The following is a 26,481-nucleotide window of genomic DNA, read 5'->3' on the forward strand; positions in this document are numbered from 1 at the left end:
ATTTCTTGGAGTTAATCAATGAAATGGTATTTCTTCAATCGAAACCGAATATGTATGCAAGCCAACGATCTACACGCCGTAAATTGGAATCGTGATTATGGTTAAGTCAAACACATAATGAGTTGAAATTGAAATAAGAGCAGTTTATTTCTGGTTATACATAACTTCTTCAAGCGGAAAAATGCGTGTGTGGTTAATCATATTCGGGAGTCGTGAACATCCAATCGAAGGTGAATCGATGCTATGAGCGAAGAAGTTACTCTCGTCATATGACCTGAACAATATTTAGATTTTCGATTGGAACGCCCAGAGGGGCGGAGCCATACAAACCCGGAAAAATTGGATGGAAATAGTTCTTTTAGCATCTGCTTGATCTGACTGTGTTTTCTTTGTTTATAAAAATGCTAGGGAAACTTTTACAAGTAATTGAAATTGATTTAATAAATCAAACAATTGAACTGGCTGCAAATCAAAGGCATGTTTTGTCCATCATTTTTTTTTCTTCAAAACTTGTTATTAGCCTCCTGCGCAATAAAATTAACATAATTCGAATAAATTGAAGAAAAATTCCTATATCTCTACAATCTACATGATGTATGGGAGAGAATAGTTTAAAATTTTCATTTCATATTATGAATGCATCAACATTATCATTGCCAATTTATATCCCATTCAAGTATTGCGATCACGTCTTAAGTCTTGATACATATGACTTGATAGTCAAAAGACGAACAGTGAACTTATTTCGTCGTTGTCAAATTGGAATTGAATCCATAAATTCGATTCGAAAATAGAATAGGCACACAAAACGGTGTTGCATCACAGTGATTTCCTTGAAGACTGAAGAGCTAGCCCCTCCCCAAATATTCTCACGCACACTCTCTGTTTCGTAGCTGTTTCGAGGATCTAGTCAAGTGAAGAATGAACTCAGTACAGTTACGACGCGCGACCAAGTTTAGTCGAACGCAATCCCGCAATTTTAACGAACAATTTTTATTGTGCATTTCTATCGAAGTTTTTTTTTTTTTTTTGGTTGAAAAGTTTCGAAGAAAACGGTTTTGAGAAATTGTGAAAAGCGGTGGTCATCTGTGAATATGTCCCACGCAAATTATAATACGCAAAACATTCCATGTTTTCCACCATATTTCAATACACAGAATGAACGTACGTTCTTTTATTTGAAGTTATTGTTTTAATTTCGTTTCTAGAGCGATGTGTTGAGTAAAATCAGATGAAAGAAAATATTTTTTGTTGCCTCTTCGATTTCTTGAAGTGATGGGCCATGTAGTTTGATCGTTACACTCTTTAATATGGACAATGCGCTCTTCGCAACGTTCTTAAGTAAAGTTACATTCAAAAATAGAAGAAAAAAGACTCAAAGTTATTTTGACGAATAAGAATTCGAGATGTAAACATAGGCAGACGCGAAGTAAACGAACAATCTCTTTGAAAGGAATATTGAGCAAATTAAATAATGCAAACACTTCGCACATTGTCCAATTTCATTCACACCAATACTCAGTACCGCGTGTCCATACTTTGAAATCGAGATTAAGTGAGATAATTTTGTCCGTTTTTACCATTTCATCGATTGAAATACGATTCCCTAGAAGCGATTATTTTCATGATGAGAGACATTTTATCGCATTGAAAATATGATTAAACATGCAAAATATTTGCTGAAAAAAGGGTGGTCAATATTGGTATCTACAGTATTTGACTCTTAACTAACAATTGATGTTGTGTTACGTGACAAATTCGACAAATTGTCTTAAAAGAGTGCATGACAAATAACATTTGTCTAATACCGGCTTTCGCTGAACATTAGACACAGCATTCTTTCAAACTGAGAAACCACTGACCACCTTCAAAAGTATATGAAACAAAAAGATATTTATACAAAAATCGAGTCGACAATATTCTAGCGAACTGTAACAGTTCACAAAGTCAAAATTGTCATTTCCAATAAAAGTGACAAGAGTAACAAAGGATACAGTTCGTGCATCACTATTGCTCCCGTTCATGCAAACGTATACGATCGACGGTCGAGTTGCAGTGTATTTAACCGTTATCGAGACTCTGTGAGTCGTTTTCTTTTTTTTCTGTTCATCGACCAAATTATTTGCACTAAAACCTACTGTGCGAAATTTAAGACTGATTCCATTTCAAATATACCGAAAAGAAATTTATTTTTCCAAAAATCAGGTTGAATATTTGGTTTAAATTTAACAAAATCGAAAAAATTGATGGTCAACATCGGTTTCTACAGTGATTCACCTGTAGCTTTCTCACTTTTGTGATATTCGCCCAACAGACACACACACACTGAAATGCAGGTACAGAAAACCTTTTAAACTGAGAAACCACAGACCAACGAAAAGCATACGGAATCAGAAAATATTTATACAAACAATCGTGTCGACAATATTTTGGCGAATCATAAACACGACAAAGCAAAATTTGAACTGCCAATGGCAATAACAAAAGTAATTGTCTTGCTTTACACTCGGTCACATTCGTATAAACGCATCCGATCGACGGTTGAGTCACTGTGTATTTTACTGTTACCGTGCATCGAAACTCTAAGAGACAGTTTCGTTTTTTTAAATTTTATTTGAATTTTATTGTGGAAATCAATAGTGAAATTCAAAAGAAATTCGATTTAAAACAAATAAAAAACAATTTTTTTTATTGTGTTTCAAAGTCCGTAAAAATATTGAAATGGCAAAATATGTAGTGACTTGTCGATTTAACATGAAGAAAGTTTTCTATGATTTTTCGCAAAGTCAAAGATCACTTGTCGATGCCATTGCAAATTGGGTGAAGAATTCTGATTATTTGATAATTTTAATGAAAAGGAGAAACCGAATTAGAGCCATGTATTATGACCAAGCAGATTTGCAAATTTTCCTGAAACCTTTATCGTAGATGGCATACCTATGTGTGAGACCAAGAGCTGATAATGTTCAACTGACTTTCTAATACGAAAAGAATAGAGCGTATTTTCAAGCGGTCAACCAATCATAAAATAATTCATGTTTAAAAATAGTATTATCGTCGTTGTAAAGTTGTTTTGGCTAAAATAAGACCATAAATTTTCATGAAGACTCTATTCGTTATTTGTTACCATCGAAATTATCATTGGAATAAAATTTATTTTAAATTATTTTCAAATGAAGTCTAAATCGCAAAAAACACGAGTGGAACATAGTTTACTTAATCACAGAATAAATATATTATATAATAGGCCCACTCATTCCAAAATTACCCTATATAAAACCATATTACCCGTATCTTTAAGAAGAAGAAAAGATATGAAAATTCAGAGAGCATGCGATTAGAGAATAGAAATTATACGCATATTCAGAAAATATGCGATTATTTATTCAAAAATGTCTTTCCGATCATTTACCACTGATGATTGTAATCGTCAGTCAAGCTCGTACGGCCTTACCGTCGCTTCTGATGTTGATAAGTTATTTTTCGTTTCCTCTTATCCAGATACCGGTTTACATAAACAAAATATTGTATTAAAAGTAAAATCGAGTTGATTGTTTGTAGAAAGGACCACGGCTTAGTTGGGAAAAAAATGAAGTATAAACAATCCAAAGCTGATCTGTTACAAGCATATTCATTTCGTCGAAGCTCTTGAGCTGTAGAACACGAGTGCATGAGAGCAAACATGAAGTAATTGGGGTTGCTACAAACCGATATGTTCATGTTATCTTTTAACTTTTATTTCCTCCTTTCCACATCTCTAATCTACAGAACTTTCGATAATTTTAATCTAAAGTTCCCGTTTGTCCGGCTAACTCGAAATCAATATCATACAAAAGATCTTTTTGTACACATTTCTTGAGGTTTTCTCTTTTTTCTTGCAAGGAAACCCGATTTTTTCTGAAAGAGAGGCTCTTTTCCACCAAATCATGGATCAATTTCGATAGAGCTACTAAATTTCTACAAAAAATTCTTCGTTTAGTGTGTATCGCATTTTATCGCCCGGGTTCAGCCTTGAATATCAATAGAAACATAAGAAAAATCGATGAAAATTTATAACCAAAAGAAGAAACCGATTTCCCTTTCGAATTTCAAGCGAAATCCACACATAGTGAAACTAACAAATGAAGTCAAAAGAATTAAAACAATCGGCTCGACCAAAAAAAAACAACGTTTTATTGTCTAATTTAATAGCCAAGGAAGACAATAAATCAAGGAATGTTTTATTTCATCGATCATTGTTGCATTTATATTGAAATTATTTGATCGAACACATGTTTGATTTTTAGTATTAGACCGATCACCGAATTCGTTCAATCTCCGAATTACACCTACACATGTTAGATTCATTTCTGAAAAAAAAATCCACATAAAAAATATATATCAAATGTGTCGTGGTAAAATTTAGCAAATGAATTTGTCAGAATTGAAGCTCGCGTTTGTGACGGAGAGAGAGTTTGAGAGAGAGAGAGTTTGAGAGAGAGAGAGAGAGCGAGCGAGAGAGAGAGAGAGAGAGAGAGAGAGTTAAAAGAGCCGAAAAAGTCGAGAGAATCACATTTATTTACTTAAAGCATCTTCTTAACTCTGAAATCGTACACGGCTAGACAAATCCTTTAAAATCGCCTTATTAATATTCCAACAAAAACGAAACAAATCGTTCTATTGACATAAACAAATCCAAAATGTTACAAGTGTATCGAGTAACTGTATACAGAATAAAAAAATTGGTTTCTGTGAAATCTATTTTTAGTTTCGAACAACAACAACAGTCAATTCATTAAGAAAAATTTCTGAGTTTTGTAAATTGAAACACAATTTTCTTTCTCTCTCTTTCATTCCATATTCCCACTTCTTGCGCTGCTACACAGTGCATAAAAATGATTTTTTTTCGGGTTGTATCGAACAACTATTATCTCAAGTGTTTCAAGTGCGCTTGAAAGGAAGGCGAACCGTCTGAGTTTATTCAACTTAGGAGCTGGATCAATTGTGATATTGGATTCCACAAGCAGTACATCAAACCGATCTATTGGCCTATAAAATATCTATTTATTTTATGATATGAGAACAGTACGAAAAAATTTGTTTACAATATACCAATTTCCTCATTTATACATCCGTGGTGAAAAATGGAAAATTTTCATACACTTCACTTCACATTCGAGATTAAAAAAAAGAAAATTATGACAAAAAGAAAATGGGCTTCAATATCGAAATGAAATTAGGAAATAAAGTAATAGAGATAGTCTGTCGTGGATTGATGTTTGGTGGGATTTAATTTCGAAAACTAGCATTGGATTCAAATGTTTCAGTTCATAATAGTCAAGAGGCTCTTTGATGCCATGCTTTATATGCATATTTTATCTTGAAAATGCTTTTAAGACGATATTCCATCGAAGCCTGAACATGATACCATGAACATATACGTCTTTTGTTTTAAGAATCCAATTTTGATTGAGTTGATCAACTTCATTCTCAATGATGTACATGCAGATGTTGAATAACAAATGATATGCATAGCCAAATCTTAATTTACAAATAACAGAAGATTTAAGAAGAAAATCTATTGAGAAATTACTAATCTTCTACAGAAATGGAGATCCATTTTATGACAATGATAAAAGAGTGAGCCCAAAAATAGTGATGATTTAATGACTTGTCATGCAAAAATCGTGTACTTATCCGTTGAAGCTTATCATTTTTGACTACTCCATATGAAATGATAACTCTTTCGTGCGGAGTAACTACAGTTAATTTAACTGAGTTAAATATAATAACAACAAAAAACATCGAGGACAAAAGATTGAATTAGTTAGAACATTTCATGTCAACAATTTACCTCATTCACAATATAACCCCAGCCAAAATGTTATTTTATCTTCATACAGAGGAAGAATTTTATTGGAACTCTTCACCGTGCAGCACCGATTCCGCGTACAATTATCGGGAACTCTCGCCGAACGTATCGAATCTACCCTTAGACAATAGAACAAATCCGCATCGGATAATATTCAACAGTCAAACGGACACAATTTTCAAAACGGACCCAAATATTCCATCCGATGAAAACTATAATCGATTTTACTACGATGGAACAACGACGAAAAATGACGGAACTACTATGCCGTTTACGCGGATGCCAAAGCGTCGTACAACAGCCAACAAAAAAGAACGTCGTCGAACACAGAGCATAAATACATCATTCGCACAATTGAGAGATTGCATACCAAATGTACCATCGGACACAAAACTATCAAAGGTATTCTTCGAATTTCAACCAAAATCTTTTTTACGAGTTCTTCGCGCGGCAGTATTTTGGCATTTTTCATCTTCTTGTGCATCTTTTACTGTGCAGTTTTGATGTAGTTTTGATTTGTTCAGGATTTTTTTGTAAAAATTGAATTTTTATACAAATTCAAATATAAAAAAAGAAAGCGCGAGTATTTCAAAAAAATGCGCGAGTCTTTTCTCTACCATCGTATCATATCGAATAAGTTAATTCTCATGAATTTACTAATCCAAACCAATCTCACCAAATCTATTCTTACCAGATAAAAACGTTACGATTGGCCACTAGCTATATAAACCACTTAAACGGGGTGCTTCGAGGCGACCAGGATCCATCAATTGGATTTCGTGCGGAATTGGTGCCATCGTCACGCAAAATAAATGCTGAGCGTCGGGCAAAACTAGAAGCACAGGTTAGTTGAAGCATGCTACTTATTGAAATGCATATGGTGTGAAAAATCGAGTACTAGTCCCATTAAGACTAGCCAATGATTTCAATGTGATTAAATAAAGAGTAATATTGACTCTTAACCGCTTAATATGCAATCGAAGCGAAGGGATGCAATGCCTTTATAATTAGATCAAAGTTAATCATCGCTCATTTATGGTTGCAAATTGAATTATCCAAACATTAGAAGACTTAAATGAAATTGGCTAGCATATAAAAACAAACTCCCTCTTTGCATAAACGCTCCCTTGTTATCGTCACCGTCGTCATCGTCGTCGTCGACGATAAATGCTATTGAAGTGCCCAAATGATAAATATGAATTGCGGTTGCACTTCGACAATTTCATTGTGCTGCGTGGTGTGAATTGCTCTAATGGATTATATAATATCGGCGTACGTCAAGTGTATCATTTGCGGTGTGTGTGTGTGTGTGTGTGTATGAAGACATCGAGGGGCGTGACTTGCCAGAGCCGGGCGACGGTTTGATGCTCGTGCCAATAATAAAATAATTTCAACGTCAATAGAAGAATGAATATAGAACCCAGATATAAATTTACGCATCGCTGCTTCTATTATATATAGTTGTCTTGCAAAACATATACACACGCTCATTAAACCATCCACAAAAACCAGATGTTTCTTAATTTAATTTATTTCTCCAAGTTATCGGAATAAACACTTTCCACACTAAGTGGATGAAGAGAAAAAAAAAATCCCATTTTTTTGTCTTCAAACAAATTAAGAAAATTGCACTTTCATGTTTGGTTGGGTGTAATTTTGTGATTCGGTCGGTTACGAGCACAGGCGATTGCCACGTTTTTTTGAACTCAGCCAATTTTTTTCTCCTCTTCTCATGATTAATAAAACCACATTACAATGAGTAAGTCAAGTCTACAAGCAAATTTGGTCGTATTTTTTATTGATTTGGAAATGAGCAAAGTGAATAATGCTCATGTGTTGGACGGTATGATAGTCTGTCATTGATAGAGAAGGTCAAAAAGATTAGATAGAAATCATATGATGGGAGCATGTCATGCTCAGCATGAAGATGCAAATGGAAAAGAAAATGATAGATTAATGGGGAATCAATTAAGGATATATGACGGTTGGTTATTGAGTTCAATTTTTGTGATTTTTTAAACTTTTCATGTGGTCAAATGTGTATTAAATGAAATTTTCGAACATATTCATTACCCTAACTATGCAAGCTAAAAATGCAAACAATTTACAACTATCCAATAGAGGAATTCTGTATTTGTCAACATTTCCCACTAAACTAAAGACAAAATACTCGAATCAGGGCCATTCAATGATTGAATTTCAAAGAATTGGTGAGAGGGAATGTAATGGGCTACATAATTTGTAAAAAAAAGCGTTTTAATTGTAAGATTTGATTTTAATTTTGGTAAAATAATGTAAGATTTGATTTTAATTTTGGTAAAATAAAATAATTTTCCTCCTCTGTTTGTTTTTCAGACCCTCTTGACTGAACCACGAAGAAATAAAGGACGTACTGGTTGGCCACAGCATGTATGGGCATCCGAATTAAAAGCGTCCGATGATTAATTCCTATTTCACATTTCAAGCAGTCAACATATATCTCATATTAGTTATTACTTGAACAGTTTTTGTGTGTTTTTGAGGACTTTTCCGCACTCGTTCTGAAACGGTTTCAGTTTAGATAAAATTAGACACAAGTCAGTAAATAAAACTTGTGGAAATTGTGCATTAGTTTTAAAAATATGGACAAAACTTTGTGTGAAACTCAAGATTTTTTTTTCTTCAGATTTATTTCACACTCAAAATAATCTGAAATTAAAGAAAAAATGATAAAAATTCAATTAAAGTAGAAGATAGTATTGCCAAATCCTATGGAATAGGAACTGTCCAGCTGTTCAAGCGTACAGATAAGAGAACTCGATTAGTCATATGGATATTTTGGGCTATTTATATATTTTGTCAATGATTCATTCACATGCTCGCCACGGAAGTTTAACATCCAATTTAATTGTACAAGCAACACAAAATCACAAAGTCGATAAAAGGCGATATGAAATGTTGGAATAAAACTGAAATGCACTAATGGGTTTCATAAGATTGGAACAGAATTTTTATTCCGCTCTGATGAATCACATTCGGATGTGTTTCATCCAGAAAACAATGCGTACAGTACCCGAAAAATTGAGTGATTCAAGCAAGAAGAACATATGACTAAAATTTATTAAGATAAAAACGTGAGAAAATCCTTATTGCAACAATTATATATATATATATATATATGCCATTATCATACACATGTTCATTCTCCAAATATTGAGTAAATTTTAGTATTTATGAAAAACAAAACGAATACTATCTTTGGCTATATCACAGCTGAAAGAATGAAGAATAAAGAAAAAAACAAACAAACACATGAACAAGATTCACGACGATTCGATCAACGTTGATGGAAACATGTAAATGTAATAAACGAAGTCGTGTTTCATATTCTGAAAATCGTTAGAATGCTTTTCATCACATACACACAAAAGTCAGCGTATCAGTTTTTAATTTGAAATTCGGTTCTAAGTCTTCAAATTCGCATTAGCTGGACTCATACAAGGTAGGTTAACAATTGGTTTATTATAATAATCGAAATAATTTTTTCTAGCATTTGGTAAGCCATTAAAAGATTTAGAAAAATCGCAATAAATCGATCAAAATGAGTTCTAGGTTGAGGTTTTCCGAGATAAATTTTTTGAAATGGTGTTTTTGCATCTTCTGACCAATTTTTACATCGACCTGAAATGATTTCTTGAACATGATGTCACAATTGGGTCGACTCCAAAGCTAAATCAATAATCGATATTATTTTCATATTGATCTATAATATTGAGTATTTTTTGGTAGACACAAAGCAAAATAATACGCCTGGTATTCTTTCTTTAAAAAAAAGATCACCGAGGACAAAAAATCACTGAATAATCTATATGAAATGGCTTTTAAATAAATGTTTTGTTCTAAAGTAAATCCAATTCATTATTTCAATGTAAATCCGAGTAAATTCCCAATTGAAATTAGGTATTTGCGGGTGAGTTTGGACAATAAGTGAATATATTTTTTCCATTTTTTTCGCATTTTCGAAAATTTCAGAAAAATAGTTCGTCAAACGCTGGGAATTATTTTGATCAACTTATAATTGACTGTGGCTATTTATCACTGATTCAAAATGTGGTCAAAGTCGTTAAAATACATGCTATAAATAATCTGAAGGATATATGACGGTTGGTTATTGAGTTCAATTTTTGTGATATTTTAAACTTTTTATGTGGTCAAATGTGTATTAAATGAAATTTTCGAACATATTCATTACCCTAACTATGCAAGCTTCAAATGCAAACAATTTACAACTATCCAATAGAGGAATTCTGTATTTGTCAACATTTCCCACTAAACTATAGACAAATTACTCGAATCAGGGCCATTCAATGATTGAATTTCAAAGAATTGATGAGAGGGAATGTAAATTTGTAAACCAAAAAAAGCGTTTTAATTGTAAGCGACGTACTCTACATTTGTTCAATATTTCATCGACTTGCTATCGCATTTTTTTCGTTGATCAATGGACGCTGAACTCGTTTTTTAAAATAAATATGGTGAAATTTTATTATTTTCCGAAATCATAATATTTTTTTTTTATCTACAAACAATCAAACAAACAAAAAAGAATTAGGCTACCACTTCACTAAATGTTTATATTGTTCATTAACGGAAATTCGTTTTATCGTCTCATAACCTAATATAATGCTGAATGAAAACGCAGCCGATTGTATTAAGCGTGCAGAAAGTCCTTTGAAGAACATATGCATATGTTCTTCTTTCCACAGCAAATGGAACGCTAATCGAATTGAGTCAAGACGTTGAACCTGTGACGATGGGAATAAATGCATATCGGTTTAAAATTCATTGGAATTGAAAATTGCCCGACTTGAGTGGCGTATTGATTTGAATGACACTACCTGGAGCCGAGCCCGAACGATGTCCAACGGGTTTGTTATGATGGTAGATGTGAATCCTCCCAAACCACCAGCGACGCACTGAATAAATAAATGTGATACATTTGAGGGTAGAACGCTCAGCAGATTATCTGGTGAAAGAGAGAAGAAAGATGATTGAATAAAGTGATTGGTTGGATTGGATCAAGTGTCAATCAAATTCAAATTGACTCAGTTCTCTTCGATGGAAGAAGCAAACGACGATTTACCTTGATACAAATGGTAAAAAGTCCACCATAGCGCCGAATTAGGAACGTAGGCTATCAGACTAGCCGTATAGCCGCGATAATAACCCTTAATTCCATCTTTTTGTAGTATTGCAGTAGCGATATCAATAGCGATACGCATTCGACTTTGGTTTGTTTTAATTTGTAGTGGATTGATTTGTAAGGATTTGCTCGCTTTTGCACCGCCCATACCAAGGACCATTGCATGTTGCGATATCACATCAAAGGGAACAATAAGCGTTTGTCCGACCATCGAGGCACAGCCACCGGCCACCAGTGCTTTGGCTCTATCACCCGAGCCATATTGTGTCATTAAATGCCTCACACCTTCATAGGTGCTTATATAAAAAACTCCGGATGCAATTTGCACCGATGATATCCAAAAGCCCTTGTACAAACCACGAGCTCCTTCGGTTTTGTAAATTTTACACGCTGCATCAAACAAACCATTGTACACATCATTCTTAAACTGCACTTGCAGCTGAGTTTTGATCAGCGTTAGAGGATAAAAGCAACAACGAACGCAAAACGAACTTAGCATTGATAAGGGAATGAATTTACTTTTGTTCATCATATCCCATTCGATTGTTTTAACAAAAGGTGGCGGTGGCGGTTGAACATCCATTTTTCCAACAGCATTGCTCTGTGAATTTCCTAATTATATATATTCTCTGTGATTTTTCTCTATTTTTCAATCATACGTCAAGCGAATGTATTATTCCATTTATAAACTGTTTGATGACTAGGTGGTGTAATGTGTTTTTCTTTCTCTTCTTTCTCGAGTGTTCGAGTGTTATTCATCGATAATGTTGAACTGGGTGAATTACATAATTACACAATAAAGCCTCACTGTCACATCACTTTTCATACAATTACATTGTAGCCCATTTGTCTTACTTAATTGGTATTTCATTTAAAACTATCAACTTTCGTTTAATTTAATCTAAATTGTAAATAATATTTATCAACAACTGGTAACTTTTAAGCATTTCAATCAACATAAATGCATTATGTGTGGATTGATATGGATGTCAGGCACAAATCTAGTACTGCACATGTTTTTCTTTTCTTTTCTTCCACTCTGCTGATTAGGTTTGACGTATTTGACAGCTTAAATTGTAGTATTGGATTTAAATATTCAAATAATTGGGGAATTTATTCTTTTTTTTTCTGGAAAAATGAAAAAAATAGATTGATAAGAAACGTAAAAAAAAAAATTGAAAAAGATTATTCACGATTTATGGTTTGCTTTATTTTCAATGGACGTATTTTATCGTATGTAGAACATATTGATATACTGATGCAAATGTCTTGATTGCAACACTTGTTGAAACGTCAATTTCACTGATTCCATCGCATAAATGTTTTTGTATTGCTTGAAGTTCAGGCACAGTGACTTCGTACACGGTTTTTGATCAGCGATTCTTTTTTCTGTTAAGTTCTGTTTTGTTACAAGCAACAAAAATGGAAGTGAAAGGTATTAATTTCTTTTAAACTTGCTGGTGATCGATCCATTTTTTGCGATTATTTTATAAATACTTGAGTTTTGGCCATTTTTCTAGTTGTTTCCAAAGGAAATTCTTCCATTTGGTGAAGTTTTACGCGATATTTTGATTTTACATGCATTTTGTCATCAAAAAAAAATACGATGGTGTCAGTGCCCTCGTAGTGCTGTGATCAAAATACCATTTCGGATATAGGTTTTGAGCATTTTGGAAATGAAACCACTTTTTTTTTCATCGGAAAATATTTGTACGTGTCTGTCTGTCATTCTCTGTGTTTACGTTTCGTAAAGTATGTACAAATTTTTCAATAAATCTTAATTTTTTTCCTTTAAATTTCATTCTATGCCGAATTCGATTCATTCGTAAAGGAAATGATATGGTATTCAGTTTGTCAATACATTTGAATGTCAACAAAATTTGAATGCGCTACCCATGAGCGTGCTACTTTCTCTTTGAAACCGACATTTTACAATGGCCGAATGAAAATGCAAAGAAGAATTGGACAAGAACGAAGAGGTCAATGTTCACACATAAATTGCAGACAGACTAATTATATATTTTCTACAAATATTTACATTTACACAAACAACAAAAGAAAGAAGAAGGAAAATCGACGTACAACAACGTTGAACACAGCTGATTTTTCATTATCAAAGTCCATTTGCCCGGTTCGAATTAATGTGTGTGTGTGTGTGTGTATGAAAAGTTGCACGTAGACCTCTTACATTTCGACGCACTTTCGAAAGAAAGTTGAACAAAATGAACGAACCATTCCAATGTAACCTTGACAGATTTTTTTTCTCAGGGAGATAAGGGGATGTTCTTGATATATTCTAGAGTTTTTGGCGGTTTTTTTTTTTAATTTCTTTGCCAAAATCAACTATTTTCTATTCACAATTTTTCTACAACGATTAATTGAAGAAAAAAATTGCTTGAACGATCAATAAGAGCTGTTGTTGTTGAAGATAAATAAGAATGATTTTTTATGTTTGACTATTGGGACAGGTGCAAATCCATATCAGAATCTTCAAAAATCGTTGGATTTTAATGGAACTTCCTATAAATACTTTGATATTGCATCATTTGGAAAATCTTACGGTAAGTCGAATATATGTTTCAAGAACACTGATAACCAAATTGGTCGTGAGTTAGAATGATAACAGTTGTTCAATGTCAATGAGGATGAACAAAATCGGTCAATGTCAATGACAATGGATGAACGGAAGAACTTGTCAAGCTTAAAGATCATATTTGACGGTTAGAAGAAAAAATGAATTTGATGATAATTTTCGTCTTCCATTTGAAGAAAATTTTGAATCATTTTCTTAGTATGAAATTCCTACCCAATTTACTGTTATCAATGTGCGAAAAGAATTACACTTCTTGTCAAGAATGGCTTTAACTATTCTAATCGAATCGAAATCTATTTTTAGATGAACTTCCATTTTCGATTCGAGTTCTATTGGAGTCTGCCGTTCGAAACTGCGATAACTTCCAAGTATCCGAACAGGATGTGAAACGAATTCTGAAATGGAAAGAATTGAAAGGAAACCCTGAAAATTCGCACGATGCAGAAGTATCATTCAAGCCGGCTCGTGTAATTCTACAGGATTTCACCGGTGTTCCAGCCGTCGTGGACTTTGCTGCAATGCGAGACGCTGTGGTACGAAATTCATACAACGAATCGTTCGATTGTTTTTATTCAATTTTTTTTTTTCAGTTTTTATTTCATTAATAAATATGATGAATAAATAATTAATTCCAAATTTTTCAACACTAGCTAAAACTCGGTGGTGATCCAAATCTTATTAATCCGATTTGCCCCTCGGACTTGGTCATCGATCATTCCGTTCAGGTGGATTTTGCTCGCGAACAAGGTTCAGCCGATAAAAATCAAAATTTGGAATTCGTGCGAAACAAAGAGCGATTTAAATTCTTAAAATGGGGAGCAAAAGCGTTCCAAAACATGCTAATCGTTCCACCTGGTTCGGGCATTGTGCATCAAGTGAACTTGGAATATTTGGCCAGAGTTGTTTTCAGCGATAGTGATGTTTTGTATCCAGACAGTTTGGTGGGCACGGACTCGCATACAACAATGATCAACGGATTGGGTGTATTAGGATGGGGTGAGCGCGGTTTTGTTTTTTGAACAGAATCACTTTTTGCCTCAAATTCATCAAATCCAATGAATCTCTTGGTTTTTTTTTCACGAATAGGTGTTGGAGGAATTGAAGCCGAAGCAGTAATGCTTGGACAAGCAATTACAATGCTTTTGCCGGAGGTTATTGGATATAAATTAGTTGGCCAATTGCCATCGTTAGCCACATCAACGGATTTAGTTTTGACCATCACAAAGCATCTGCGTCAATTGGGAGTTGTTGGAAAGTTTGTTGAGTTTTTCGGGCCAGGTGTTGCCGAGCTAAGCATTGCTGATCGGTATATTTCTTATATAAAATAAACGATTCCAAATTGTTCATGGCAAATTTGTAAATTCAATTATTTTTGACAGAGCAACCATAAGTAATATGTGCCCAGAATATGGTGCCACCGTGGGATATTTCCCAATCGATGAAATGTCATTGAAATACCTTCGACAAACCAGTAAGCTATTTTAAACTCGATCAAAATGCATGGTGAAAAAATATTCATTCGAATTGTTTGTAATATAGATAGGCCAGAGGAGAAAATTCAATTGATCCGGACATATCTAAAAACCACACAACAATTCCGGGACTATAACGATGAATCGCAAGATCCCCACTTCACAAAGGTATAATGTGCGGCTTTCGCAATGAGTGTGTTAATACAAATGTGTTTGATAAATGTAAATTTGTTTTGTCAAATGATTGCAGGTTGTTACCTTGGATTTGTCGTCAATTGTAACGTCGGTGTCGGGACCGAAACGACCACATGATCGGATTGCCGTGAAAGATGTCCAAAACGATTTTCGAACCTGTTTAACAAACAAAGTAAGTGGATGGAAATCGGCGCTTCTGGTTCAAATTTAATGATTCGGACGTCAGTTGTGGCTTTAAATCAGTTGTATTGTTTGGTTGTGCGACAAACAAAGCCCAGTGATGTTGTTTATTAATGACACCAACTGAACACTGTTCATCGCACAATGATTGAACAATTTTTGCGATTTTTTTTGTCTGTTGTTGTTATTATTACTGCTACTGCTGCTACTGCAGGCTACATTTGTTGTTGGTGTGCTGACGGTGGTGATAAGGAAGTTTGAATGGATATTCTAACAGAAATAGCGACTGTGATAGGTACCATTAAATCAACACATCACAGCTACTGTTCCCAAAGAATATACACTATTTTTTAGCGCGAACTTTTCTTCTCTAATTCGGTGCAAACCGTATGGCAGATGGCAATTTTGAAGTGTCGAGTTATCTAATAATCAGGTAACTTCAGCTGTGATACGATTTATTTTATGAAACATATCACACCGGGAGTTCCTTTTACTTAGATAACTTTTGTACTTTGTGTTTGAAAAATGTGTCGTTGACGATATGCGAATTGAAGAAACAAACAAAAAACCAAGTGATGCAGTTGGATATTTATGACACACAAGACGCGAGTGTTCGATCTAGTCACTGGACACGAATACGACAGCTACTTAACCGACACTCGCCCTGGTATAAACCAATGTTCAACTTATTGACAAGTTGTGGAAATTTTGTTTTTGTTTCGAAAAATCAATTCATAAATCAACCGAAAGAAAAAATCGTAAAAAAAAATATTTATTGAACTTTTGAGACACACACGACTCTATCACGATCAATCCTAGAGCACAACTGAGATATGAACATTTCATGTTGTATGCCAGGAGATGACTGATACTATTTCCATTTTCAAACCGTCTTTATATACCATTTGTTTTTCATAAAACGATATGGATTATCATTCGATTTCGGGAGTGGGCATAGAGACACACACACACGCATATCATTAGGAATGCACTTCAGACCGAGACACAATTTTTTTGGGTACCAAAACATGTTTTTCAGTTCATCATGCATTTGTTTCCTAATTACCTAATTACCTGTTTTTTTTCGGTCATTTGGTGTTGAAGAAAACGAGAATAAGTATTTCTTATGTGTCGAAAATAGACAAATGTAACAAAGAAGAAATAAAGAAATTTTCTGCATACGCATCACTAACGACAACAAAAATTAGCATAATTCAGGAAAGTTGCAATAAAAGTAGAGATTAAGCTTCAAAATATCGAGAGTCATAAATGTGCAGTTCATATTTCGCCATAAATTTGCTTTTGTCTACCTACTGAATAGCAGTTGTCGGCGTGCAACATTTCTTCGAAGAACAATGAAACATATATGCATATATGCTAATTGATTGTCTTTTTCCAAAACAAATTCGACTTCTAGATTGGTTTCAAAGGATTTGAACTTAGTCCAGCGGCAATTCCGGCGACTGGGTCGTTTACATGGACCGATGGAAATTCGTACACATTGAAGCACGGTAGCGTTGTCATTGCAGGTAGGCACTTTTAATTGTTGACGTTGAACAAACTATTGTCGATGTGAATTCAACAACGATGATGTTTTTTTTAAGAACATATTTTTCTTACGAAATTTTTTTGTTCAAGAAATTGTTTTCTTCTGAATCCAAAAAAACGACATTCAATCAAAATTCTAATAATTTTTCATGCATTTTATAGCGATAACATCATGTACGAATACATCAAATCCATCAGTAATGTTGGGTGCTGGTCTTTTGGCAAGAAAAGCCGTTGCAGCCGGCCTAACTGTAAAGCCTTACATAAAAACATCTCTATCGCCCGGATCCGGTGTCGTCACATACTACTTACAAGCATCGAATGTCATTGATCCATTGCAAAAACTCGGTTTCGATATCGTTGGCTACGGTTGTATGACGTGTATCGGCAATTCGGGACCGTTAGATGATAACATTGTCAATACCATTGAGCAAAATCAATTGGTATGTTGTAGTGTACTCTCCGGAAATCGAAACTTCGAAGGACGAATTCATCCAAACACTCGTGCAAATTACCTTGCAAGTCCATTGTTGGTCATTGCATACGCAATTTCTGGTCGCATTGATATTGACTTTGAAACGGAATCGCTAGGCAAAAATGCGAATGGAAAAGAGATTTACTTGCGTGACATTTGGCCATCACGCAAAGAAATTCAAGATGTTGAAAATGAATTCGTTATTCCAGCTATGTTCCGTGAAGTTTACAGTAAAATTGAAGTGGGCAGTAGTTCATGGCAAACGCTTGAGTTCCCCGATGGTGATCTCTATCCATGGGATGACAAATCTACGTATATCAAACAGCCACCATTTTTTGAGAGAATGACAAAAGATATCGGACCAATTACACCGATAAACGGTGCCCGAGTATTGTTGCTGTTGGGCGATTCGGTAACAACAGATCACATATCACCGGCCGGTTCAATCGCTAGAAACAGTCCGGCTGCACGGTTTTTGGCTGGATGTGGACTGACCCCAAGAGATTTTAACAGCTATGGCTCCAGAAGAGGTAGAGCTCCACCATTCAATAATTTAATCAACAGAAATATTTTCAAAATACATTCCGATTTTGTTATAACTAATTGAATTTTTTCTGAAAATTCATAGGCAATGACGCTGTTATGGCCCGTGGCACATTCGCCAATATTCGATTACAAAACAAATTGGTGTCGAAGAGTGGCCCAGTTACGAAATACATTCCGAGCGGTGAAGAAATGGACATATTCGATTGTGCACAGCGTTATCGCGCTGAAGATGTTCCATTAATTGCAATCGTTGGCAAAGAGTATGGCTCGGGCAGCAGCCGTGATTGGGCGGCTAAGGTAATATTGAGTTTTTTTTTTTAAATTTAGATTCTTATTCATTTCGTTAAAATAAGATCAAATTGAAACTCTTTTCAAATGTATCCACATGTGAATCATTCAAAATGATTTTTCTATGCATTTGTTTTCATAATAGGGGCCTTATTTGCTTGGCATTCGTGCTATCATTGCCGAATCCTATGAACGTATTCATCGATCGAATTTGGTTGGCATGGGCATCGCTCCGTTACAATTCCTAGAAGGTCAAAATGCTGAAACATTGAATTTGAACGGCACCGAAACATACAACATTTCAATCCCATCAGATTATAAAGCTGGACAAACAATCAAAGTTGAGGTAAAGTGTTTTTTTTCCCTTCTTCGTCACCGCCAACTATCATACTAAATAACTAAATAAGTCAAACGAATAAATTACGAAAATGTTTGTACATTTGCATTATTCTTCATTGCTGTGTACGTTTCCGTCGCGCAACGTTTTCATTTTTAAGTGCAAAGCGAAACACATTTACAATCGAAATGGAAACTTGAATTATTTTGAATGCGTACGTACATTGTCGACCGTCACCGTTGGCATTATAGACCGGAAAAACGGTAAAAAAACCGCAAAATAAGTGCATCACAACTTCTTTGAAGCAATCAATGTGACATGGAACGTGTTCCTTGATCAATAAATGATCTCCTGGTACAAGGAAATGTGATTATTTTTAAAAAGTTGATCACATTTGAAGCCCTAAACATTTATTTGATACTTTTTGTACATGCAACTCATTGCTGTGGATGAAATATCGAGAAAATCCACCAAATCAAATTGAAAAGGGGAAAAATGCGTTCCAATATTTTTTTTTTACCGCATATTGATCTATAAAAATTATGAAAACTATTTTCTTCCATTTTCAGATTAATGATGGTCGATCATTTGAAGTGACTGCACGATTTGATACCGAAGTTGATCTGGTTTACTTTAAACACGGAGGCATTCTAAACTACATGATTCGAAGCATTTTGAAATAATTGTTTCTTCTGGAATTGGTTCAAATTTTTTTTTTTAATTTAAATTACGTTCTGCGGGAAGGAATTTAACGGATATTAAAAGACAGAGCGTAAACATTTTTTATACTAATTTTCAAACAATTGAGAGTCAAATTCATATTCATATTGCGAAAAAAAGAGTCAAATTTTTATTGAATGTTTCTTTGTTGCGGGGGGAAAAGTTTCATTGAAAAATAAAATGTTTAAATCAGTTGTCATGTTGTCTAATCTAATTTCTCTTCAACCGACGGCGTCCCATTAGTGATTGTGTCTGTAGTGTTGGCTTGAGTATTGGCAGCAGCAGCGGCGGCAGCATCAGCCTCTGCTTTATCAGCAGCAGCAGCAAGCGGAGACAGTTGCTGTAATCCCCAAAAATCATTCTTGTTCATCAAATCATTCTCATTCTTTTTTGTTGTGGTTCTCAAATTACCTCGGTTACAGTGTTGGCAGTATCCTCCGTAGGTATGATTGGTTTACGAGTATTCCTAAGCACTTCTTTGTGATGTTCTTCTGCTTTGCTTGGGACCATAAAACAATTTGACTCTCTATACATGGACGGAAAAAAAACGGACCAATTTGAAAGCAATTAGTATGCATATATATGCAAATATGGTATCGAAAAAGGTAGAAAAAAAATGCAACTAATTACTTGTATATGGGTTTTTTACGATCATTCCAATTGAAAGCGTCTGGCCATTTATTAACCTAGAGATAGTTCGTTTTTATGATTGTTAGCATATTATTTGTCAGACATAGGTATAATCTGTTTTGGATCATAAAACTTACAACGTGTATGGGTGGAAATTTCTTTCTGGCTGTAAAAGAAAATGTGCAGTTAAAACCAAAATTCAAAGTGAAAATGATGACTGAAAGCAAATTGCTTACGTTTGAACCAAAAGTCGACAGTGAATTCATCGATTTCTTCGGGATCATCATTCCTGGAATGAAATAACAATAGTTCATTATGCATGTACTTTGTTTTCGAATTCTCTTTTACGATCGGTTCGTTCAAGAACTGTTTTTGTTTATTTTTTTTTGTTTTTCAGACTTGACTTCTCTTTTTTTTCTTCTTTTCGACAAAAATTGAATATTTCTTTTCTGTACCCTCTAACGAAGATGCGAAGATTTTTGCCCGATTTTCGAATGAGCCGTTGGGCTTCAATCAGTGTCATATCATCGGTGTAAACTTTATTGATCCGAATTATATAGTCACCCTTTCGAATTCCAGCACGGAATGCATACCCACTTCGTCGAACCTGAAATTGGATATAGAACGAGGGGAAAAAAAGAAACGAAACCAAGCAAAAACCATATTTAGAGCAGTGTTAAAATCGTTGGCACAACCTACGGGCACAAATCCGTTTACATCGATAACCGTAAGTGGTTCATATTGATCAAATCCACCAGTGACTTCAAAGCCCCATAACACATCAATAAATGACATAAGCCGCGTATCGGTTTCAACACTTCCGCTGATTCGTAGCTCATACTCGGTGTTGTCGAAGGGTAAAGGTTGTTTTAGGATTTTTTCGAAGTATTTTTCATCGATGTTACTGATTCGAATAGAAAAATAGACAAACTTTTCATTGAATAAAAATTCGAAGTGGAAAAAAAAACCGAAAATTCGAAACGGAAAACTGATCAAAAATTCATTTTATTCTCTCTTTTTTTCTTATAAAAACCTGCTCCTGTAGAGGAATTGCGACACATTTTGTATGGTCATGTTAAATGGGTAGATTTTTGTCGTATTGCTGTTGAACTTGATGTACTGTATGAACTTGTTGTGCGTATATAATAGGCTAATCGCGAATCATGAAGACCCATTTAGATTAAAATTGATTTCTATTTTCTTTGAAGATACATTCACTACACAGATTGATGGCAGTAAACCAACTGAATCGGATGATGATGATGTGAAAAAAAATTGTCATTTGATCACAACCTACGCACCTCGCACAAAAATCCGAATGACATGTCAATCTCGATCGATCGATTGTGCCGATCGAACTGTAATTGGCAATTCAATCATGTATGCAAGTGTATATTTTTAAACAATGTAATGTATAGGTGTGCCTGTCCTTGAGCCTAATTAAACTTATTGTGTATTCAAAATCGAATAAAAAATCCTTTCGATTGTGTGACAAATACAACACACACACACACACACATAGTACACACAATCGTCAAGGAATAAAATGGCATATTTCAATTGGTATCTATAATGATTTCGTTTATTTGATTTTTCGTATATACTCTAGACACAATATATATGTGAAATCAATTTTTAAAATCATCGGCTGAAAAGACTTTTGGTGGCCGTTCGGAAATTCGACTGGCTGGCTTCGTCTCTGAATCGTGAATCATTTTAAATACTTCGCTTTTATTTAAATTCGATAAATCTCTCTCCGGTTTTTTATACTTCAGAAAATTGACTCTATATATATGAATAAGAAAATCAATGCAATTAGTAAATCGACTAATTTTCTGATATGAGCAGAAAAAAATGTAGAAAAAAAAATTGATTTTCATAAATTAACATTAAAACAACACACTTAGAATGAGCGTGTAAAAGAAAACGGAATAATGAATATATGAAATCACCTATCATCAAAGGGTAGAAGATAGCTTTCGTAGCTCCTATTTAGAAAATGAACATTTGAAAATGATGATAAATGAACAAAATGTGAATGAATTTGTGTGTTTGCTCTTCGCTAGTTTACCCCAGTGTCGATCCGTTGATCAATTCCGCATGTGCACTCATCGTTTCGGCAATAAACTCTTCATTGTATGCATCACGTTCATTTCGCCACTTTCGTCCACCGGGCAAAACCAATGGTCGTTCACTTGGCGTTTTTGGTCCATCTCTACTTTTTGTTGGCAATGTATTTGCGTCGACGAGTTTTTCTGAAAGCTGTTGTTGCAATTTCTATTGAAAGTGATTCCAAATAGAAGAAAATGTTTTAAATGAAGAAGTTATTGATTAAAATATTAGAATTAGAATGAGTTAATGAAATATTGCCTATCTTCAAACCTGTTTCCTTTCATTAAACCATCGTTCTCGTTGCTCGCTGAAACATTGTTCAAGTTTCAATTTTGCAATTTGCTCATCGGTTTTTGCGGCAATTACATCAGTGCTATCTGATTGACATGAGGCTATCGTTTGACATTCAAGCGATTCTTGTTGTACGGAAATTGCCTCTGAATATTCAATGGTCGCTCCATTAATGTCTGTCTCGGTGTCTTTCTTTGAATCTTGTCCATTTTCTATCTTTGAATCGCCTTCAATTTCATCTTTTGGCTTTTGATCGTTCTTTGAAGCTTGTTCATTTTCTTCCAGTGAATTTTCGACATTTTCTATCTTTAAATCATTTTCAATTTCCGTCTTCGATTCTTGATTGACAATTCTTTCCGACAATTGCACCGTTGTTGATGTCACTGCATTGGTATTGCTGTGAATTTCCATATTTTTCAAATGGATAAGTCCGGCAATTTGTTTCTTCACCGCTTCAATGGTGGCCTGGATGGTTGATGGCAATTGAGCTAGCTCTTCCAGTTGCTTTCGAACAATTTCCAATTGTTTTTCCATTTCAACATCTCTCGTATCACAAATTGGTGGTTTCGATGCGACGTTGCTATCATTCTCAATAGATTCCGTTAATTCTTCAATATGTTTAATTTTACATTCCTCTTCAACAGTACACTCTTCCGTTGTACATTGCTCGATTTGGCATTTTTCAATTGTACACTTTTCTATTTTGCATTCGTTTAAATCGCATGTGTTTGCAACGGATATATTCTGTTCGCACTGTAACAAGTCGGGCATTTCATCTTCATCGTTGTCATTGTCGTTGTTGGCATCGAACTCGATACTGGCAAGATCGACACGATCATGTAGCTCTTCCATAAATTTATTACTTTCCTCGTGAATGTTTATGGTTTCGATCTCTGAGATGATGAATTTCTTCGTCTCTTCGATGTGGCCTAGTTATAATCAGAAATTGTGTATTATTTTCCAGGCATCAGAGTGAGAAAAGGGGCATTTTAAAAGTGATCAAATAGTGTATTTTTGTTTACCTATTGTGCTATTCAATTCTTGATGCTCTTGTTGCTCATTTTTTCCTTTGGGCACCGGACGATTGGGCTTTTGTAAAAATGTCGATTCTCTTTCGCCCTCGTATTTTTTCCGAATGTTTGCAAATTTCACTTCTTCATTTAAATGTTTGAGCACTTCACTGCTTTTAAAAATGTTGGACATTGGCATGATTTTCTGAAAATTCACACTGAATGGAGAAAAAAAAGAGTAAAATTTCCAATTTGAACGAGAGACAGAGAGAAAAATCATTCCACTTTTCGACACACTCTTACCCAATAACGTTATCTTCTAAAAGTTCTGCCTCTGCCGATATAATTTCAGCGATTTTACTATCGTCAATCAGATCAAAGTCATTTGGCTTGCTGTTTATTGCATCGGGAAATTGCCTTACATCACACGCTTTTTTCATGTTTAATTCGTCTTCGACGATGTCGATGTCGCCGTCGCGATAAATTCGAATCATCATGTTCAATAGGGTCGTAAAACTGCTAAAAATATTCTCATGGCTCAACTGATCGACATCGATACCATTCACATGCGTTATAACGTCTCCCACCCGCAATCCAACACCTTCAGCAATACCGCTTACTTTTACCTTGTAACAGGAAAAAAAAGAAGATCAATTTATCAAATTTACAAACGAAAAACTACACCAATTACGTTCATTATACATAGTGAGATAGGTCATAGTATGAACCTATGTTTTCTATTACAATTGTCATTTAAAAAAAAAACTCGAATTTTCTAAATAAAATTGAATGTTACATAATGCAAATGCAAGTATTTTATAACCATGTTTGCCCCTTTTTTCTGTCATTTTTATTGTTATATATCACAAATTTAATAGATAAACAATAGTCACTCATACTGCTGTAATAAGATAGGGTTGTTCCGAATCAATTCCACCCTTTATGCTAAAACCAAACGGCACATTTATGTCCGGTCTAGTTATTTGTATGTTTTTAATCATTTTTTTTTGTCTCTATTGGTAATAAAAGCGGTGACAAACAAGATAAAATCGGTGTGATCACTTCGATCAGGTTTTTACAGTGACTGCCTTGGTCTCTGATGAGTACCGAAAATAGAATCTATCGAAAATAGCATCAATAGCGGCCAATAGACCGTATGCACAGGGTATAGCATATGGGATAAATGAAGTCGATTGCATTATAAAATGGCAAACAGAAACATTTTCTACATACGAAGTCAACATTAGACATTTACCAATTTACTCCTTAACTAGATAATGTTTATTATAGATGTTATAAATGAAATTTCATTGATTTTTTATAATTAAAATTGATGGTTGGATCTGGTTTTAGAACAGAAAAAGTAAATCATTGAAGAAAAAAATAATTTAAACTAAACTCTGACCTATGAACAAAGACAGTTTATGAACAGTTTTAAATCACCCTATACAAAATCGTGTTTTTTGGCTACAGTCCAATTAAAATAACTGTAGAGCTTAATGTAATTGTAAATCTGTCAATCACGTATCAATGAAAGTACCATTTTGACTATGCTGTTGATTAAAACTGTCAGACGAATTCGTCGAATAAATAACTTGTAACACTGATCCATAAAACTAATTTGAAATTAATGAACGGTAACATGAAACTGTTTCGATCCGATCGATTAGTTGTTGAATTAGATTTATTCTTTATGTAAAATTGTAATGCAGAACATTATCACTGTTATAATGTCGCCTATAATTAGCTTCTCTTTTATTCCAATTTAACACTTTTGAAAAGTCTAAAACAAATCATTCGAATGCAATTCTTATATCACATCTAGAGCCAATATCGTGTGAAATAAATTTGAATATGAATTAACACTAAAAATATGTGCACTTCAATTGAATGTAAATAATTAGACTGGATTTCAACCAAAACTAATTACAATTAAGTCACACGCTTAAAATTAAATAAACTATTTTGAGACATTAACATCTGGCAATATTCTTGAACCTCTCTATAAAATTTAGTTTTACGCATTCACATTTTAATGAGAAAACAATTCTAAAGAGATGTGAAGAAGAAGAAGAAGAAGAAGAAGAAGAAGAAGAAAGAAGAAGAAGTTGTCGCTATTTTCAAAATAACAATCCGAAAAATTCCTGGCGATAGATCCAAAATATGGATTGAATGTGAAATTTTGTACAAAAAAGAAATAAAATAAGTTTGAATGAAAAAATAATAATAGATAGGTTCCAATAAAAATTAATGTCCAAATTGCGATGTGACGTTGGAACGAATTGGCTATCATTCATGGGACATGTGCAATATTTCGCATAATTTGATGACACATTTTTCTTGAACAGGTGGTTGCTTCGGGGAGGAAATTGTGAATATTTCATTTTCTCCATGAATGTATCCAATGTACCCAAGCAATCAACGGCAGCGAAAACTTAAGAGGAATAATTGATTTTAATAATTGAGAAGGACAATTAATTGGATTTTGAATGCTTCATTTTTTTTTCCTGATTGTCTGTCGTTATTTTAATTAAAAACCGCTCAAATAGCCATGGTTTTTCCATGGTTTTTCGGACCCAATTCTGGTATGAAAGCTTCACTTTTATATCATCCTCCCCCACTAAATACTGTATTCTCTTTGCAAAAGACGCACCATGGGCGGAATTTATGCCGCATTGAGTCTCTGACCAGCATGTTCTCAGCTTGCTGTGAACACATATTGGCATAAATGTAGGCTTCGTAATAAATAAATATATAGATAAATAAATGTTATTATTATTTATACATACTTTTTCCGATGAACAAATGTTCGCATTTCTTCCATTGATTTTGCAATTGAATCCGTGCGCATAAAAACGATTTATAAAAACGTCGCCGAACAAAGCGAAACACCTATTTGTTACTCGTTCAATTCGGAACAAATTGGACACTGGTATGTTACGCCGACAAATCTATGTTACGTTTTGATCGGCGATTTTTTTTTTGTAATTCGTTTTTATGCTCACGGGTTCAATTATAATTAATATAATAATAAATAATCATTACCTGCAA

General features: G+C 34.2%; 5 protein-coding genes across 7 annotated transcripts; 2 read left to right on the forward strand and 3 right to left on the reverse strand.

Moving 5' to 3' along the window:
* The first annotated feature begins 943 nt into the window (after positions 1 to 943).
* On the forward strand, positions 944 to 9,226 carry LOC129574845 (heart- and neural crest derivatives-expressed protein 2). The gene is made up of 4 exons (XM_055457363.1): positions 944 to 1,164; positions 5,883 to 6,253; positions 6,546 to 6,695; positions 8,207 to 9,226. The coding sequence occupies exons 1-4, from the start codon at positions 1,095 to 1,097 to the stop codon at positions 8,294 to 8,296; spliced, it is 681 nt and encodes a 226-aa protein (XP_055313338.1). The 5' UTR covers positions 944 to 1,094; the 3' UTR covers positions 8,297 to 9,226.
* Positions 9,227 to 10,347: 1,121 nt separating this feature from the next.
* Positions 10,348 to 12,051, reverse strand: LOC129574842 (solute carrier family 25 member 44). The gene is made up of 3 exons (XM_055457360.1): positions 10,974 to 12,051; positions 10,729 to 10,856; positions 10,348 to 10,635 (listed from the first exon to the last, which is right to left on the reverse strand). Exons 1-3 carry the CDS (start codon positions 11,614 to 11,616, stop codon positions 10,444 to 10,446), a joined length of 963 nt encoding a protein of 320 aa, XP_055313335.1. The 5' UTR covers positions 11,617 to 12,051; the 3' UTR covers positions 10,348 to 10,443.
* Positions 12,052 to 12,074: 23 nt separating this feature from the next.
* Positions 12,075 to 19,579, forward strand: LOC129574840 (cytoplasmic aconitate hydratase-like). Its single transcript, XM_055457357.1, has 13 exons — positions 12,075 to 12,468; positions 13,502 to 13,594; positions 13,930 to 14,159; positions 14,277 to 14,622; positions 14,713 to 14,932; positions 15,006 to 15,097; positions 15,166 to 15,266; positions 15,349 to 15,465; positions 16,891 to 17,002; positions 17,184 to 18,026; positions 18,125 to 18,339; positions 18,476 to 18,676; positions 19,237 to 19,579. Exons 1-13 carry the CDS (start codon positions 12,456 to 12,458, stop codon positions 19,348 to 19,350), a joined length of 2,697 nt encoding a protein of 898 aa, XP_055313332.1. The 5' UTR covers positions 12,075 to 12,455; the 3' UTR covers positions 19,351 to 19,579.
* On the reverse strand, positions 19,539 to 21,339 carry LOC129574844 (uncharacterized). Of its 2 annotated transcripts, none has more exons than XM_055457362.1 (8): positions 21,051 to 21,339; positions 20,735 to 20,921; positions 20,473 to 20,624; positions 20,254 to 20,306; positions 20,155 to 20,183; positions 20,018 to 20,073; positions 19,799 to 19,913; positions 19,539 to 19,727 (listed from the first exon to the last, which is right to left on the reverse strand). In XM_055457362.1, exons 1-8 carry the CDS (start codon positions 21,089 to 21,091, stop codon positions 19,593 to 19,595), a joined length of 768 nt encoding a protein of 255 aa, XP_055313337.1. In that variant the 5' UTR covers positions 21,092 to 21,339; the 3' UTR covers positions 19,539 to 19,592. The 2 variants fall into 2 exon arrangements, with proteins under 2 accessions (XP_055313337.1, XP_055313336.1); XM_055457361.1 differs by having other exon boundaries at positions 20,717 to 20,921.
* A 232-nt stretch (positions 21,340 to 21,571) lies between these two features.
* Positions 21,572 to 24,519, reverse strand: LOC129574841 (uncharacterized). Of its 2 annotated transcripts, XM_055457358.1 has the most exons (7): positions 24,330 to 24,519; positions 23,734 to 24,056; positions 23,443 to 23,648; positions 22,400 to 23,349; positions 22,089 to 22,294; positions 21,970 to 22,005; positions 21,572 to 21,802 (listed from the first exon to the last, which is right to left on the reverse strand). In XM_055457358.1, exons 1-7 carry the CDS (start codon positions 24,429 to 24,431, stop codon positions 21,646 to 21,648), a joined length of 1,980 nt encoding a protein of 659 aa, XP_055313333.1. In that variant the 5' UTR covers positions 24,432 to 24,519; the 3' UTR covers positions 21,572 to 21,645. The 2 variants fall into 2 exon arrangements, with proteins under 2 accessions (XP_055313333.1, XP_055313334.1); XM_055457359.1 differs by lacking the exon at positions 21,970 to 22,005 and having other exon boundaries at positions 24,330 to 24,518.
* Positions 24,520 to 26,481: the final 1,962 nt, after the last annotated feature.

This window comes from Sitodiplosis mosellana, unplaced genomic scaffold, assembly GCF_009176505.1.
Source record: "Sitodiplosis mosellana isolate CC-2019 unplaced genomic scaffold, AAFC_SMos_1.0 Smas_scaffold_6165, whole genome shotgun sequence".
NCBI lineage: Eukaryota > Metazoa > Arthropoda > Insecta > Diptera > Cecidomyiidae > Sitodiplosis > Sitodiplosis mosellana.

Bases quoted from the DNA above. Each gene is read 5' to 3' on its own strand.
- LOC129574845 (XM_055457363.1), top strand. From the start codon at position 1,095: ATGTCCCACGCAAATTATAATACGCAAAACATTCCATGTTTTCCACCA. The intron at 1,165-5,882 runs GTACGTTCTTTT...ATCTTCATACAG, and splicing joins TTTCAATACACAGAATGAAC to AGGAAGAATTTTATTGGAAC. The intron at 6,696-8,206 runs GTTAGTTGAAGC...TTTGTTTTTCAG, and splicing joins GGGCAAAACTAGAAGCACAG to ACCCTCTTGACTGAACCACG.
- LOC129574842 (XM_055457360.1), bottom strand. From the start codon at position 11,616: ATGGATGTTCAACCGCCACCGCCACCTTTTGTTAAAACAATCGAATGG. The intron at 10,857-10,973 runs GTAAATCGTCGT...CTCTTTCACCAG, and splicing joins TTTTTACCATTTGTATCAAG to ATAATCTGCTGAGCGTTCTA. The intron at 10,636-10,728 runs GTAGTGTCATTC...CCATCGTCACAG, and splicing joins TCGTTCGGGCTCGGCTCCAG to GTTCAACGTCTTGACTCAAT.
- LOC129574840 (XM_055457357.1), top strand. The intron at 13,595-13,929 runs GTAAGTCGAATA...ATCTATTTTTAG, and splicing joins ATCATTTGGAAAATCTTACG to ATGAACTTCCATTTTCGATT. The intron at 15,098-15,165 runs GTAAGCTATTTT...TTTGTAATATAG, and splicing joins GAAATACCTTCGACAAACCA to ATAGGCCAGAGGAGAAAATT.
- LOC129574844 (XM_055457361.1), bottom strand. From the start codon at position 21,091: ATGACCATACAAAATGTGTCGCAATTCCTCTACAGGAGCAG. The intron at 19,914-20,017 runs GTAATTAGTTGC...GTCCATGTATAG, and splicing joins CGTAAAAAACCCATATACAA to AGAGTCAAATTGTTTTATGG. The intron at 19,728-19,798 runs GTAATTTGAGAA...TGGGGATTACAG, and splicing joins CTGCCAACACTGTAACCGAG to CAACTGTCTCCGCTTGCTGC.
- LOC129574841 (XM_055457358.1), bottom strand. From the start codon at position 24,431: ATGATTAAAAACATACAAATAACTAGACCGGACATAAATGTGCCGTTT. The intron at 23,649-23,733 runs GTAAGAGTGTGT...TTCTCCATTCAG, and splicing joins TTAGAAGATAACGTTATTGG to TGTGAATTTTCAGAAAATCA. The intron at 22,006-22,088 runs GTAAACTAGCGA...TTTTCTAAATAG, and splicing joins ATCAACGGATCGACACTGGG to GAGCTACGAAAGCTATCTTC.